The sequence below is a fragment of the Zonotrichia albicollis genome, chromosome 3, assembly GCF_047830755.1.
Source record: "Zonotrichia albicollis isolate bZonAlb1 chromosome 3, bZonAlb1.hap1, whole genome shotgun sequence".
NCBI classification, from domain to species: domain Eukaryota; kingdom Metazoa; phylum Chordata; class Aves; order Passeriformes; family Passerellidae; genus Zonotrichia; species Zonotrichia albicollis.
The window spans coordinates 100114020-100131432 of NC_133821.1; the positions used below are offsets into that span (position 1 = coordinate 100114020).

At 38.1% G+C, this 17413-nt stretch overlaps 1 protein-coding gene across 31 annotated transcripts in view; it reads right to left on the reverse strand.

The window, feature by feature from the left end:
* Positions 1-17413, reverse strand: part of DST (dystonin) — a 287930-nt gene that overhangs the window by 83907 nt on the left and 186610 nt on the right. For all 31 annotated transcript variants that reach the window (XM_005485986.3, XM_074538248.1, XM_074538255.1 and 28 more), the window contains 11 exons: positions 16244-16396; positions 14029-14262; positions 12395-12676; positions 10124-10669; positions 8707-8883; positions 5925-6048; positions 3845-4053; positions 3257-3574; positions 2908-3074; positions 2209-2365; positions 1838-1964 (listed from right to left, as the gene is read on the reverse strand). In XM_005485986.3, the coding sequence (XP_005486043.2) occupies positions 1838-1964; positions 2209-2365; positions 2908-3074; positions 3257-3574; positions 3845-4053; positions 5925-6048; positions 8707-8883; positions 10124-10669; positions 12395-12676; positions 14029-14262; positions 16244-16396 (2494 nt within the window). The remainder of the gene's footprint in view (positions 1-1837; positions 1965-2208; positions 2366-2907; positions 3075-3256; positions 3575-3844; positions 4054-5924; positions 6049-8706; positions 8884-10123; positions 10670-12394; positions 12677-14028; positions 14263-16243; positions 16397-17413) is intronic.

Genomic DNA, 17413 nt, shown 5'->3' on the forward strand with positions numbered 1-17413 from the left:
GTTTGGACCTCATGATCTTAAGGGTCTTTTCCAACTTAAAAAGATTCTGGTTTATGTGCATTGTAACTCTGCACAGAAAGCTCTCGAAAGCACCTGGATTAATCCCTCCCTATCTTGTCTTAAGCAAGACTGAAGCATGTGCTCCATGACAGGAATTGCAATGTGGCCCTCTTATACCTGAAATCCTTACTCTGAGGCAGCTCTACTGATTAACCATAATATCAGAGCCTCTGAAACCAGAGCTAATGGGCTTTGTAAAATGGAGTCAGAGCAAAGAGCAGGGCCACGAGATCACACTGCAGAGAGCTGCAGGGAGAATCACTTCCCGCTCTCCTGCACACGTGTATTCCCAGAAGAGCAATTAGCAGAGGAACATTACTGGTTGCCTTGGAAAAGGCTGTGCACAGTACCAGCTGCACAGTGAGGACCACATTAGTGGCAGCTGGAGGATGGCAAGAGAAAACAAACCAGATAAGAGAAGTCACAGACCCCAGCCAGAGTCCTGTGGATCTTCACACTCTTTTAGCTGGACTCTGGTATTTATAACTGCAATAAAGTGATACACAGTACAGCTCTTGTCAAGGAGGGCAAATGTTCTGGTCTGGAGGATTGTAGCTGCTTGTATATGACAGCTATTTAACTTTTCTGTCTGGATGCATGAGTAGAAAAGAGGCAGACGAATGAGCCCAAATAGATCATAGAAGATTCCAAAATGTTCTTTGAAAGATTTTTATTTAAAGTTAAAAAAACCCCAACAAACTGAACAAAACAAAAAAAACCTCAACAACCCAGAGGCAGCTATTACAAAGAGATATAAGAAAGAAAGTGTTCTACTTTTGCCCAATAGGTATCCTCTGTCAGGCCCCAACCTTCCAGTCATTTACATATGACCAATGAAGGCCAACACACTTGAATATATTTCCAGACCTAGTCAGTTCAAAAATTGACTGATAATGTGCTTATTGCCATTAAAATGCCCCAATATCCTTGAACTATGTCTGGAATGATACTTGGCAGAATTACTGGTTTCTGTAAAACAAATTAATATTTAGCACTAGAGTAAAAAAAATCATGGAAACAGACTTGCTATCTTTAAATTAGGATTGCCAGTAGAATTTAGCTGGTCTAGACAAAAAAACACATTTTGGCCCAGGAAAATCATGCTGAGATACAAAATTGTTTCCCTTCTGTGCTGTTGTTTCAAATAAAACACTGACTAATACCAATTATGATAGCATGTTAGGATGAGTACATTTACCTAGGCTCATTTTTTATATAAACCATCTACTCATCACTCTTCTAACAAAAAATCCACAACTCTGCAAACCTTTCTGTGTTTGCTTGCTGTCACAGAATAGCCTTTTGGCCATTAAACAGGCATCTCTGTGCAGGTACATCAGAGTTTGCCAAGCAAGGTTTGTATTTCTCTTGCTCGCAGACTTGATGGATATGTGAAGCACCCAACACTGATCAGAAAAAGTCAATTTCTCATTCTCTGAAGCTTTCTGGGATGAGGTGAAGGCAACTGTGAAATTGTCATTTTATTCCCTATCTGGTAATTACATAATAACTCTAGGACATGATAAACTTTTACGTCAGCACACTTTAACATTATTTTGGCAGAGTAAAACAATGAGAATGTGTGTTGAATTTCTATAGCAGCTACACAGTTTAAATAGAAATGGCAAACAATGGTAAGAAGAAACAGGGCTAAGTGTTTTCTCACAAGGCATAATATTCAGAATGCCAATCCAAGGGTGAAACAATATTAATTTTTGTCTTGAAGGTTTTAAAAATTCTTGGAATGTTAGGCTTACCTGGTTATACAAAACCATACCTGATTTGGCAACTGCTCTCAATTTTGCAGGAGAAGTCACAGCAGTGATTAAGCTACACAGCAAAGTTCCTCTGCTATTCATTTTCTGCAGTTCAGGTGCCTTTAATGTCCATTCATCTTTTAAATTCTGGTCAAGAAAGACAGTAATTTGTTCATTACAAAACTGACTTCAAACTTAAGAGCATTAGTGTACAGAAAGGAACAACTTTGCTGCTTGGGAATCTGTTGCAAACTTACAAAAGTAAATGGGAATGTAAATGCAGACCCCTAGTCCCAATTACTGTGACTGCTTACATCTTAAATCTGTATTTCAATATTAGTAATAGGTGCCTTATTTCCCTCAGCCAGATTTCACTTCTGCAAAGGCTTACCAATGTATCTTCCAAAGGTTTCTTTAACTCCTCTGTATTCAGAGAGGGCTGTGCTGCGGGAATTCGTTCTGTCGTCTCTTTTATCCATTTCTTCAATGATTCTACAAGGAGCTCAAAAGCATCCATTTCTTTCTGACAAGATGATACATCCTCTTCTCTAGACAATTAAAAGCAAAGAAATAACAGTATTCCTTCTAATAATTAAACCAGCAAATATTATTAATCTGATATTACTATTCCTAAATTCAAAGTGTCAAAAAGCTAATTTTATGGATATAAGCAGAATGTGCAGAACCTAGTCTTACTGCAAGATAACTTCTATGAAATCTCTTACAATTTCTCCAGTTTCCCTTTGCAGCCTGATGTCAAATAGTACTCTAAAGCAATATACACAAGTAGCAATTTATGCTCTATCACAGAAGGGGAGAAGTAAGGTTTTCTTAAAATTGCCAACAATCCTGTGAATGTCACAAAGTTTGAAAAATTACATATCTTTATGGCATTTTTTAGAGCTCTTGGGCCAGAGAGACTAACTACAGATGCATTTTCAAATAGTTTATTTTCCTTCCAAGAAAAAAATCCCTTATTTACTCTGGTCAACTGTAATATCTTCAGATTGCATACAAAAAGATAGCAGTAATCACAACATTCATACTGTGTTATTAGCCAAAGTGGAAACACTTTGGTTATCCAACTTACTTTTCTTTTATTGTCTCCTCTACCTCTTTGAATTTCTTTGACAAAGCATTTACTTTTTCTGATACCAGTGCTTTATCTCCAGGAAGAGCATGGAATGAAAGTTCTTCAAGGAGCTGCTTCAAAACTTCCAGATCCTTCTTGTGTTGTGCCAATTCTACACTAGCTTCCTGCAAAATAGGATTACATTCTTCATATTAGACTTTACCATCTCATTCAAAGTTAAACTCTTGATTTTAGCTAACCAACCAATGCTGGAAAAAAAACCCAAAACATGCCTTGTTTCTTATTCAATCACTTAGATGAGTTAGACTAAGAACCCCCAACGCATACAAATTGAATGCTAGAGTACCTGCATGTATTGGGACACTTCACTGACGTCCTTTCTTGGTGCCTCTGTCTCACTTAGAGCCCGGTTTTTCTCATCTAAAAATGATTGAAGTTTTGTTGAAAGACCTTCAAATAACTCCACTTTAGTCTTCAATTCTTCCATTTTCATAAGCTTCTCTCTATGCTTGTTACTTGCTTCAGAAAACCTTCCTGCAAGCTCGCTCATTTTAGCTTGCAGTGTGGATGCAGTGGATGGATCTGCTGTTTCCATGAACTTCTTCACTTTTTCATTCATAGTGTTTATACTGCTTTGGCGACCTGCAATGTCTTGTTCTAGCATCTGAAACATACAAGAACTACTTTGTATTACTTGCAACTAAATTTTAACAAGTGAAATTCATCTATTATATAAAGCAACAAACCACTACAGCTAGACCATTAGTGTAACTATTTCAGCTACAAAAGTCCTTATGAGCAGTTTAACTTCATACAACACTCCTCTCTAGTAAGTATTTTTAATCCATGAAAGGTGCCAACCTAAGATTTTAATTCAGTCTTTAAATCTGAACTATCAAACAACTGTTTATTTTTTTCAAAGAATGCTACTTACAATGCTTTTACTAATAATGTCCTGAATAGCAGCAGAATTCAAAGGCACTTGATCTTGTTCTTTAAGGCTCTTTTCAACTCCTTCCATCCAATCAAACATTTCATCCAAACCGTCCTGCACACTTAGGGATCGTGTCAGAGTTACTTGAAGCTTCTCATTCCTCTCATTCACAGATTTGGATAAATTGTCATATCTTTCCACAATATCATCTGATAAAGAGAAGATATATTTCAATTTCTTCTTCTAGCCAAATTAAGCTTTTAGCTTACTTCACCAGCACTTGCCAATTGAGTCAAAAATTGCTATGTTAGAATGAAGAAAAAAAAGTCAGCTTTAGTCAGTAAAAACTTGGAAGCAAAGACCAACAGAGCCAAGACACACATCAGACAAGGGAAATGAGTGAGTAGCATACAGCAGTAATTCCCAGAGTTCCCAGTGTTAGAAACTGGTTTCCATGTAGCTCTAGCTTAAGACAGCTGTTGACTGTTCCCAAGAAATAAAATAGCAGAGTATTAAGACAGCTCTTCTACAATTATGTCTCTTATGTTACTGTGAGATCTGAGAGGTTCTTCCAGATGGTTCTTCATTACATGTCCAATACTTTTGAAATAACTTTCTGAAAACTACATGCTCCAGGTACCTCCCATAGAGTTTTATCACCAACTCCAAAGAGTCAAGCCACCATTGTTCTGCTTTGTTGTTCTGCAAGTTACTTACGGGATTCTATGAAGAGATAGCTGGGTGATACACACAGAGCATCTTCAAACTTCAGACAGTGACATGTGAATGTCACGCTGTGCTACCTCTCACAATTGATAGGAAAGAGTATTAGGTGTAGGTGGTAAGGTTTTGGTGCTGGTAAGGGTTTGTTAGTGACAAGTTGTTTTTGGTTCATGTGAGAGGAGGTCAAGGGCTGCCCCATGGAAGACAGAGATGGTTCCAGCCAACTCCAGCTGACCCATCACAGGGCACAGCTGAGCTCCTCAGCCAAACTGGTGGTGCCACTGGAAAAATGCATTTAAGAAAAGGCAAAACACTGCATGGGACTGAGAAATTAGGGAAAAGAAAGTATGAAAACAGCCCTGCAGACATGAAGGTCAGAGAAGAAAGAGGGATGCTCCAGGTGCTGGAGCAGAGATTGCCCTGAAGCCTGTGGAGGATGGGAGCAGATAACTACACTGCAGCACATAGAGGGCCCAGGCTAGAGGAGGTGGATATTTCCTTAAGGAAATGCAGCCTGCATCCACACTGGAACAATATTAGCCTCAAAGATTTCAGCCTGCAGAGAGGTCCCTCACCAGAGCACGGGAAACGTGTGAGGAGGAAGCAGCAGCAGAGAAATTACAGACTGACCACAAGCACCCATTTCCCATCCACACTGCACTGTTTGGCAGGGAGGGAGGGGCACTAATTGGGAAGGAAGGAGTGATGGTGAACCTGGAAAGAAGAGTGGGGGGGAGGATAATGTTGCTGTAATTTGTTTTTGTTTCATATTTCCCAAACTTGTTTTATTTGGCAATAAATGAAAGTTATTTTTGGCCAAGTCAAGTCTATTTTTCCCATGACAGTAAAAAGTGAGTGATCTCCCCATCAACCTGTGGGCTTTTCTATCTTATCTGAAAAATCTTTTACCCCATCCACTTGAGCAAGGGAAGTGAGAGAGAAGGTGGGTGGGCATCTGGCAGCCTACCAAAGTCAACCCCTTCATAGGCAGTTTCATAAAGTTAGAGGGAAGTAATCCCTAAGCTAAGCAAACTTCAAAAAACTGCTTGTAAACAGGCTCCTTGGAGTAATTTTTCTCTGGAGAATTTATGATCCTCAGCAAATCACTACCTCTGCTCAGCAATCCCTATTTCTGTAAAAAGAAAAAAATGAAATGACAGTGAAAAGCATATGGATCCATGAAGGAGAGAGACCAACAATAAAATTACTGTGTTGTAATGACTTATGACTCAACAAAACATGGACTTGAACAGTGACATAAGAAAGAATGTGGAAGCCCTGTAATTTTTCTCTTCCAGAGTATGCATGCAGACACAAGTGATAAATTAAGAGGCATTAAGAAAAGCAAACACTTTACCCAGTGTTTTCTGAATCTCATCTTTGTCTGGTGTCAACTCTCCCCTTGTGTCCAATAACACTTCAGCAGCTTTTTTCAGTTTTTCTACAGCAATTTGGTGGTTAGACACTTGTCCCTGAAGAACCTGTAAAATTCCACTATTATCAGTTATGCTTTTCAGTACAGTTGACATTTTTACATATATTTGTAAATGTACATATTTACATAAGCAAGACTTGAGATACGTCACAGAACCTAAACCCAGTATTAGGAATAAACTAACTCAATTTGTGACCTCTCCTTAAGAAAAATCCTGACCAGTGGTTATGGCTGCTGTTACCCTTCTGGCCCTTGATTTAGTTCATGTACCATCTTTTTTATCTTATGTTTTAGAATACTTGTCTGACCCAACTTATTTCTTGCATGCAACTTCAAATGTGTCTTTTGATTAATTGTTTATAAAGACCCTTTGTACAGACAATTATAAACACATTTTTCCACTCAGCATCTAAGAACAATTCAGAGGGAAAAGCACACAATCAACAGCAGCAGTTGCACATTCACCAGCAGTGGTATTGACAAAGGATCAGGCTGATATTGTAGCACAAACAGGAATAGCTTGAAACAAGATGATTGCCTTCACAGCCAGGACCCCCTGAAGCAGTGTGGCTGAATTTTGCCTGGGTTTGTCCATCTCACCAAGGAACACATGTTCAAAGACTAGCCCAGCCATTATTTTCTCCAGAGCCGACAAAAACAGTAAGGCTGAATCAATTTCTAGTCGTTTTATCTCTGTAGTGTGTAAGAGTACTTTGGGGTAAATAATCTTTAAAATTATTTCAGGCCTCTGTGCTAGTGTTTGTTTTGATTCACTTGAAACTTATACAAGTCCAAAATAAAGGGACATCTCATTTATTTTTTGATATTCATTGATACTCAATGAATATATGAATGAAAAGGTAATCCTATGTGCCATGCCAGCACAAAGAAATCTCATCAGTGCATTCAGCACTGGTACCCAGAAAATAAGAGTGTGCCAGAACACAGTGCATCATCTTGCTGACCCATTTGACACAATGAGTCTCCAAGAGATCTGAAGAGGCTTAGGCTAGCTTGTGCAGAAAGAAAAAAAAAAAAAAAAAGAAAGAAAGAAAGAAAGAAAGAAAAAGATGTACCAGAAAACCTTGTATGCTAACAGAAGGCAAGCAAGCTGATGCCAGAGGCAGTGAAGAATATTCTGAAGCACAGTTAATCTCCATAAAAAGATTAGACCTCACCATGCTGCCAAGGTCTGTGTCTAGCTGGATTATCAGCTGCATGTGTTGGCTACAAGGGACAGCTTTAACTTGCAACACCTGACTTCCTCAAAATACTCTTTGTTTTGCTTTCATTAATTGGCTTGCTTTCCTCAGCCTCCTGGTTTTTTCTCTTCCTTTGAATCTCTTGACATTTTGTACCCTCTCCCTTCTTCCCAACTCACAGCCATTGAGTGCCTCTTTTGTGTGGCAAGTAATCCATGTAGACATTTCATAAAAAGAGCCCTAGCACTCACTCCTTTTGTATTATATCCATGAAAATTTGCATTATAGAGAATATAATTCATTTTGGCATAAGGAACAAAAAGTTTAAATGAAGCTTCAAATTGTAATTGGTTTTATTCCTACTCTTTCAGTGCTTGGAAGCACAAATGTACCTAAACATTCAATTGTTAGGAGTTCACAACACACACTCTTAATTTTGTTGTCTTAAACACAGCTGTGATTTCTCTCCTTTTCCTGTCATGCACCAAAGTGCTGAGCATTTCCAGTGGCCAATTTGAAAGACACCATAGATAAAGATAACTACTGCTCAGGCTGATGTGAGGGAAATAGTTAAAGTATGTACTTTCCAAAAGCCATTGACTATGATTTTTCAATAGTAAATGTGTCTGACCTGCACTGATACTTCACCAAGCACAGACAACACAGTGAGGAAATGCCTGACCATTAGTCTTGCTCACTAAAAACCAAATAATCTTGCTTTTTTATAGTATAGGTGATTGAATATGTTTATGAAAATATAATAGTCAGTTCAAAGATGAAGACTGTATGAAACTTTATATTGCTCACCATATACTTGGCTTCCTAAAGCCTTCTCCAAACCTACACTTTATACAGATATCCAGAGTTTTATTTCATAAGCTCTATCATTAACTTGTCTCGCCTATACTAGGATTTACATGAAGTCACCAGTTACATCCTCAGAGGCAAAAAATAAAAACCACTGGTTTTGTGTGCAACACAAATTATGTTAAGTTCACTCTCTGAAGGGTACATAGCACTGGGTGAAACTGAAACAGGCAGACAGACTACTCACATCACACTGCTCACCTGGTATGAGCCCTTTCATAATGAAGTAACACACGAACATGACCAGAACAAAAGTCAAGAGTCACGGACAACAATCAAATGGATTTCTCTATCTGGAACCCTATCCAAGCCATATTCTGACAGTAAACCATAATCACTAAATCCTTTCTTAGTTCAAGAACTTTCCAGATTTCACCCTATCATTTGCAAAGAGACAGAAAACACATCTTGATGTCACCACTGCTAATGGCATCTTGGTACCCATTTTTTTTCACCCAATGCTTTTCAGATATTGCTCTGGACAGGCAAATTTCAAAACCATAGAAGCTGTATGCCCCCATGCAAGGCAAGAATCTGGCCTGCAGCCACTTGGATTATATTAGATCATCCTGTTTTCCAGACAAAAAACAATTCCTTTTAGGACAAAAGCGCTGCTGCATTTTAAAGCTTTTCACCTTGGTTTCTTCAAGTTGTCTTTGGAGATTTTTGGGATCCACTGCAATTGGCTCTGAGAGTTGTTTGTTCACAGCTATTTCAGAGGCCTGGAGACCTGACAAAAGTCCAGATGAGGCATCTTCATAATGCTGGTATTTATCCACCAGGTCTTTAAGGTTATTTCCAAGGATGCTACACTAAAAGAGTAAAAAAGAGACAAGAAAATATGCAGGCATTAACTGCATGCTGCATTTCATACCAATCTCAAAGGCAAACATTCATTCCTGTTGTACTGCATCATTTTTTCCTGCCTCTAACTGATTTCTGATCTAAGACATGACAGCTGCACAGGCTATGCAGGTCTTCCCAGTTTGTGTTCCTAAAGGATGATTTAGGATTAAACCACTGATGCGGGTGCAAAACTAGAATCTTACTTGCTGTACTAGAATAGGAAAAACTTCAGGAATAATGTTTGATTCAGTGATTTAAAGATTCTTTATCAAAACTCTGGTACCAAAACTGTAGAAAGCAAGTGGAAAGTAGAAATGTAGAAAGCCACTAGAAGCTAGATTTTTTTTTTAAATCAGGAGAGATATGTATGCTCATTAAAATACAGACAGTGGAGAACTGTTTCATTAACTACCTTACCTGCATAGTGAATCCAAAGTGATGTGCCTTGGTATTGGGCATATGCTTTGTTTTATTCACTTAAAAATGTCATCTTAACAAGATCCTAACTAGTCCTATATGTTAGCATGCCCCAAAATGTTTACAGCAAATTGTCACATAAAAAAGTCAGTGAAAATCTTTCAGACTTTCTGGAGATGATTTCAAAAGCAAAATCTGATTGTATCATATCATAATATTTATAAACAGTTACATTAAATATTTATATTCTGAACCTTCCAGAGACTGTATTTTAATATTCACAAATGGTACTTGGTCTCCATCTGGTGGGCAGACATAGAACATGCCTGTTTATATAACCAGTTAACCAAGAACTGACTTTAGGATTCCTTCAACATACAAGCCTATAAAATCATGTCTCACACATGTGAAAATACATATATAAAAAAAGTAAAAGCAACCTAAGTATTTATTAAAAGCAAGAAACTTTTAAAAAGGCAAAAACGTTACTCAAGGCATTCTGAGCTGCCACAGTCTCAGAGGCTGTTTAAGCCTGAAAAGAAGAATGAAGAACTCTGGTCTCATTTCTTCCTTATAACACAAAGTAGAAAGTATCATCCATTCAGACCTTTAATAGTCTGACATTTAACTAAAGTAGATCTGGAAAAGCATCTTGTTCTGTTATCTTAACTTGAAGAAACAAAGAATTTACAACTTCTCACAGTGTTTGTTTCATCAACTACTTCCTGCCTAGCCAAACTGCCAAATCAATTATAGCAGTCATTCCTATTCAGTATAAATAGAACTTACCTTAGTATAGAGAGATTTGAAGCGCTCTGAAGCTCTATCCAGCTTGTTCTGCACTTCAGTATACGTAGCTGAAGTATCAATGCCATCTTTGTCAACCTTCACACCGTCTCTTTTGCTACATGACCTCGCAGCATCCAAAACTCTTTGTCCAGAAATTGTGATATAGCGTAAATCACCTTTGTGAGATATAACATCTTCTGAGAAACTCTTCTGCCTTTTCAGTTTGACCATAATACCACTGAAGTCAGAAGCCCCTGCCTCCAAGTTGTCAAGTTCTTGTTCTGCCTGCTGCAGCCACGTTTCAAATTCACTATAGTCTGCATCGAATTTCTCCAATTCTTCCCTCAGAGAACGGGTCAATTTCATTTTTCGTTCTGATTCAGCCAAAGCAGTCTCATACTGAGCCTTCAGCTCTTTCATGTTCCTTTGCATCTTGTCCTTTTCTTCAGGGGTAAGGTAATGCCCTTGCTTCTCAAGCAGTGCCTGAGCAGACTGAGTTGCTACTATGATAGCCTGCTGCTGTGAAATAATTTTCTCATGTTGAGCCTACAAATAAAAGAATAAGTTACAACCAGCACCCTTCCACATGGTTCCTTAGTAAAGGACATGTAAAACAAAGACCATCAAAATGATAATGTTAATGTTTTCTATGTAAAACAAAGACCATCAAAATGATAATGTTAATAATGTTTTCTAAAGTTAATATTGTTTATTATAAACCCAACACTTTGTCAGTAATTTAAGTGAAAGTGTGACTCTTAGTCACCATATTTCTGTGGAGTTAAAAAAATTTACAAAATGTTCAATGGTAATTTTTTTTCCATATGGCCATGACCATATGGCAATGTTCAAGTATCATTGCAACTCAGCAATACCTAGATGCATATATCACACAAACATTTTCCCCTGCAATTCCAAAACACAACTTTACAGAGCAAAACTAGACTTTGTCAATCTCTTTAATGTTTTTCCTAACAAAATTAATTTGCTGATTACTTAGCATTTATGGTAGTGTACTTAGTGTAATCAAAATTTTCCTAATTCTCTGTCTCAAAATGGGATTTAAAAAATAAAACATTCAAAGGTAGGGAACTTTCCAAATCAAAACTCTCCATGTCCCATTACTTATATTGTAGCTACCATTACAGACAAGCATACCTAAAGGAGTAAAAGCATCAAACATAGTACTGATACTTTCTTGTTACAATCAGTGAACAGAAATTATTGCTTGGGTTTTGAAATTGCATTTTTTCAAAATCAAGATCCATGATTCTTATCAAATGAAGTTAGTTATAAAACAGGTCCAGTTGACATTAAAAATCAAGACACAATCTGTGCTTTCAAATTTTTCAATCCCATAAAAATATTTAAGTCCAGGAACTAGTATTATATTCTAAATGAAAAGCATATTTCAAATAGATGCTTTCAAAAATTTCTTCACTCTTTAATGTCTCCCATGAAAAATAGCTATGTAAAATAAACAGGATGCTTTTCTTCCATGACTACAGTGGCCAATTACTTTGTAGGCATTAGGTGCCGAAATTAACTGTCAAAAAAACAGAAGTAAAAATATCATGTGTACAAAACCCAATAATCCCATTTGCTCAGGTTGCTTTTGGGGTCTTTTAAATAAAAAAGAAAATCAAAAATACTATCAGCTACAAGCTTCTTGTTTTCAAGTCAGCAAATGAAACTAAAGTCTTATTGTTTTAAATGCTTCCAACTTACCAGGAAAATCTATTTTTTAAATGCTGCACTGTAATTTTATGTAACTCACTCTTCTGAAGCCTTGAAACACTGCTTTGCCCATGTGTTAAAGTTGTAGGAAATGAAAACTATAATTTCAGTAAACTATTATTTGCAGCAATTTGCGATCTGTAGTCACAAGGGATTAAAAGGGGATGAATCATCTAGATATCACAAAGATTTTTAAAAAAAGTCACATGAAGAGAATGAATTTATATTGCTACTTTTGGCATTTTGTTTGCCGGCACCAATTTTCTCACTACAAAAAATAAGAGTCACCACAAAGATTCTTTGCATTTACCTTGCAGAATGTATGCTTTCTCTTATTTTGCAGGAAACAACTACAGTAATAGCAAAAAAGTGACAAATATGCAATACATTCTAACTACTGAAATTCCTAGCACTGTGTATTATTATCTTCCTAGTACTTGCTCCAAAGCCTATAACAGACAGGATGAGATTGAGTTCACTTGTGTTGAATAAGGAGTGATACACCTAAATGTTGAATAAACCCAGGAACAATACCTTGACTTTCTGATACTGTTGGTTCAGGTTATCATCTATGCTTTTCACTAGTCCATCCACCTCAGTTTCAATGTCTTGCTGCATTTCCAGAAGATTCCCATTGACATCATCCTCCTCTCCTTCCAAAACTTTCACATCTCCTTCTTCAAAGTGTGTTCCATTCTGTTCTATCACTTGCTTAAATTTCCGGCCATGCTCCGCTTCCTTATCCACATTTGATAACCAATCCAAAAGATTTTCTATTGTATTTTTACTTTCTTCCAGCTGTTCTATGGCTGCAACCTATGATAAAATTTCACAGTTTCAATTTAGAAATCTTCTTTAAAGATCACAAAATATCAAATAAGTGTACGAATAAACCATTTACAATACATTAACATCAAAGAAAATATTTGATTAATAGAAAGGTTGCTGCTTATTTTATAAGAGAATAAACCAACAGTTCATTAGTTACCCAAATGAAATATTATATTAATTTATCAATATGTATTGGGTTTGCTTGGACAGGTTTTGGAGTCGGGGGGGCTGCAGGGCTGACTTCTCTGAGAAGTTGCCAGAAGCTTCCTTCATGTCCAACAGACCCAAAGCCAACCAGGTCCAGCATGGACCCACCACTTGCTAAGGCCAAACCCATCAGCAATGACGGTAGCAACTCTGGGATCACATAGCAATAGGGTAAAAAAAATTCATGAAAAACAGCAGCAGCCTGAAGAGAGTGGTGAGAATAAGTGAAAGGAACAGCTCTGCAGACCCCAAGGTAGGGCAGGAGGTGCTCCAGGTGCCAGAGCTGAGATTCCCCTGCAGGCCCTGGTGCAGCCCATGGTGAGGCAGCTGTGCCCCATGGAGGGCCACAGGGGTGTAGAAATTCACCTGCAGCTCATGGGGATCCAGGGGATGCAGAGATCCACCTGCAGCCCATGGGGAAGATCCCATTCCAGAGCACATGGATGACCAAAGGAAGTCCATGACCCTGTGGGAAGCCCACACTCAAGCAGGCTTGTGGCACAACTTGTGACCTTGTGGGGTCATTCCATATATAGGAACAGGGTGCCTGAAGGACTGCACCCCGTGGAAGGGACCCTGCTGCAGGCCTTGGGAAGAACTCAGGTTGGACAAGTTCATAAAGGACTGGCTCCTGGTGTGAAGGACCCCACACTGGAGCACAGGTAGAGTGTGAGGAGTCCTCCCCTTGAAGAGGAAGGAGTGGCAGAGACAATGTGTGATGAACTGACCACAACCCACTTTCCCCATCCCCCTGGCATCTGTGGTGGGAATGAGAGAGAGAACTCCAGAGCTGAGCTCAGGAACAAGGGAGAGGTGGAGGGAAAGTATCTTTAAGATTTTGGGTTTTTTTCTCATTATCCTGTTCTGATTTGATCGGTAATAAATTAATTTCCCCAAATCAGGCCTGTTCTGCCTGTAACAGCAGCTGTGAGTGATGTGTCCCTGCCCTTATCTCAACCCAAAAGACTTTCATTAAATTTTCTCTTCCTGTCCAGCTGAGGAAGGAAGTGATGGAATGGCTTTTTGGCATCCAGACAAGGTCAACCCACCACACAACAGTTATATTGCACAACTAATATCATAAGACATGAAAAAGGTTTGAATAAAGGATGAAATGGTTGCCTAAAAACCTTTTCTGTTTCCTGCTTAATTGCTGTTGTCATAGCTTTATCCAGTTCTTTTTTGGACTCTTCTGCCTTCTGGCTAAGGAGCAAACACTTTGTCTTAGCTTCATTTAGTTTCTGCTCCAGAACTGTCTTGTCTTCTTGTGACAACTTTTCTCCATTCTCTTTCAAGAAGGCTTCAGTATTTTTCACAATCTCTGCCAGTGTCTGGGCACTTGTTCTCATGTCTTTTTGGATCTCCTTTTGATAAAAAAGAAAGCAAATAGCAATAAGTAAATTATTAATTAGATCTTTCCAATTAACTTTATTGGAACTATCTCTCTTCCAGTTGTAAGCACCACACTGGTCCTTCCTAGCTGCACATGATACATTAATAAATTGCAGACAATTATTAAAATCAAAGGCAAACATCTGACAATGTTGTTGCAGCACAATCTAATTTTTTTTTAAATTGCAAATCTGTTTGCTTACAGTCCTGTTCAGACTGAGCTTACTTTTTTCCCTTTAACAGTTTAAATATTGGGTTTCTACATATGCAGAACATATATTTATTTTATTAGAAATCAAGGCTCAAGTAAATCTGCTACACTGCAGTTAGTAAAGTGAGTCTCCTGACAAATTCTGGTCCATTACCATCCCGACAGAAAGCTGCTGAAAATAAGCTGGCTGAACAGAAGTCAGAAAATTGTAATCATCTTTCCTGGGTAAAAGATTTCCCATATTTCTTGAGTTTGTTCAGGCCAGAGATGGCATACAATTTTTTTTTACTTCCATTGTAACCAATCACAATATTTCAGTCTCTCAAGAATGTTTACTTCCATTGATTTTCATAGTTTTCTTTAGTTTTAATTTACCCAAAGCAGTTTTCCTGGTCTGCCTCCCAATTATCTGAGAGGAGCTTTAATTGTAATGATTACATTGTAGAATACATTCCCCCAGGTACTGAAACAATGACATTTTTCACCTTGTTGTACTGTGTAACAATCTTGGAGATGCAAGACGGAACATTTGATCCTCTTTCTAGACCACAGATTTTGCAGCAATTTTAGAGTACAGCAGCTAAAACTGCAGCTCATTTTAACACTTCAGCAGAAACATTAGAAATATTTTCCTGGGGACTCTGATTCAAGAAAAGCTTCTCCTATGACCAAGATCTCTGTGCTCCTTTTCAAACAGCACACTGAGGATGAAAGCTCTGATTTGATACAAAAAACACTGGTTTTAAACCCCATTCCATCCTAAGGCACTTTTTGAATCGTGATTCCAAGAAGTCAGTCAGAAAATAACAACTAGTCTGCTAGGCAATCACAAACAGCTGATGGAAAAAAAAAGAGGCTGTTCTTGACTCCTCAGGAGTATCCCCTTTAGGCCATAAATCCTTAAGACAGGTAAGAGATATTAAAATCTACCCCAGGGGTGTCTGACTGACTGTAAGAACAATTTTGACAAACTAGATACATTACTTCAAAGATAAATAAAGCAAGGCAAGATGAGTAAGGAAATTTCTCCTTTTACAGAAAGTTGGAGCTCTACAGTATAGTAAACTAGTATTAGGAGGAGGAAGAAGGAGAGTACCAAACCCTTCAGTCCTTTAACTATCATAAACTCAATTTCTATCAGGACAGAGTAAAAGCCTAGAGATTACTGGATACAGCTGAAGAGCAAGGAAAGCAAACTTGTTCAAAGGGGTTTGGTACATGAGGATACCAGAGAGATTGCAAGAAACACTAAGAACCAGAATTCAAACCAAAGCAAGAGTGAAGCAATGGAAAGCCTCAGGCAAGAGAAAACATTTTCAGCAAAATTTTTCAAAGTACTGTGAACAGGAATAAACACTTCCTGATACCTGTTAAAAAGCTGGCTAAATTATTTTAGCATAATAAACGTGTGATTTTATCACATTCAACAGGAACAATCTTAAGGTAATATATTAACAAAGTTAACACCTGCTTCAAGAGTGCTTCTTGAAATGTGTAGCACATACTCCCTATTCTAGTGTCTCCTCATTTGGAAGTTTCTCTTCTCCCACTGGCACACACTGGGGTGTATTCACAAGCAGCAGTTTAAATGCATGCCACTAAGCCTTTACTTTTGGTAGGCCAAACAAATCTATTTTATTCTCTCTCACATGACAAGCCTTGTTACTCAACAAAAGAGTCGAGTCACTCTCCTCTGCACTCAGCCCTCTTTAACTTCTCTGTTAGACTAGAACTGTGCCTACCTCCTGTTTGGTCTGGTATTGTTCCAGCTCAGCCTTGCTGTCTCCAATGCCAAGGGACTGTCGCTGCCCAATGAGTCGATTTTCGGTCTGTGTAAGCAAGTCACAGATCTCCTGCAGCTTCTCCTTGCACTCCTGCTGCCGCTCAGCCACATCCTATATTAGAGCCAAGTAAAATTGAACAATAAGACAAAAAATCCTCACTTCAGGAACCAACACTCTAATAGATATTAGAAATCTTTGAACATCAATTTTGCAAAGCAATTATTTTTAAAGTATGCTGTAAACATGATAGCAGTGGTACAAAGAGCAAGATGAACATATAGAAGTTATGGATAAACTTCAAATATGTTTTAAGTAAAAGAGACCATGTTTGATGGAATTGCCCAATAGAAGTCTGGCCATGCACATATGTGAAGGATGAAATCTCCAAACAGCAGGAGTGAAAATCCAGTCTCTTAACCACTTGAAACCTGTGATAAACACTATTAATTCTGAAAAAAAGGACATCAAAACAGAGGTTAGTTGTGAATGTGAGTTAGCTCTTTTTGGTATGCATAACATGTTACCTGAATAGAAACTGTGAACTTTTTAAGCAGTAGAGAAGAACAAAACATGCAAGCTCATTATTGTTACAAAGTCCTAGAAAACTTATCTGTGCCTTTCCTATACTCAATTTTACGCTTCTTTCACAAAATATAGTAGAAAGAAATATTCTTGGAATGGCAAAATAATACAAAGTCTTTGGAATATTAAAGCACTTTTATTTACACATAAACCAGGGGCTGAGGTGGTGATTCTGAGTCCTAGCAGTGCCTCTATGAGAGAAGAGGAGGTGCTGTTAACCTGCAGCATCTTATCAGCCTCTTTTGACTCTACAAAGGCTGCTTACACTTGCTGAAGAAGTAACTGGCCCAACTTGACTCGCAGGTTTCCCAGTGCCCACACCTAGAACTGCAAGTACCTTGGCTCATTCACTCATATATTTGTCCCTCCAACCCATCTCAGTCAAAACAATCCATGCTAGACGGATTTTAAGAAATCTGGTTCTTGGACTAGAAAATCTAGAGAAAAGATCACATAAGCAGATGACCTGGCAAATTCAAGAGAAAGAAAATGTTCAGCAAGACCAAAGTGTTATGGAATGGTGCAATAGCAAATTCAGTGATCAAT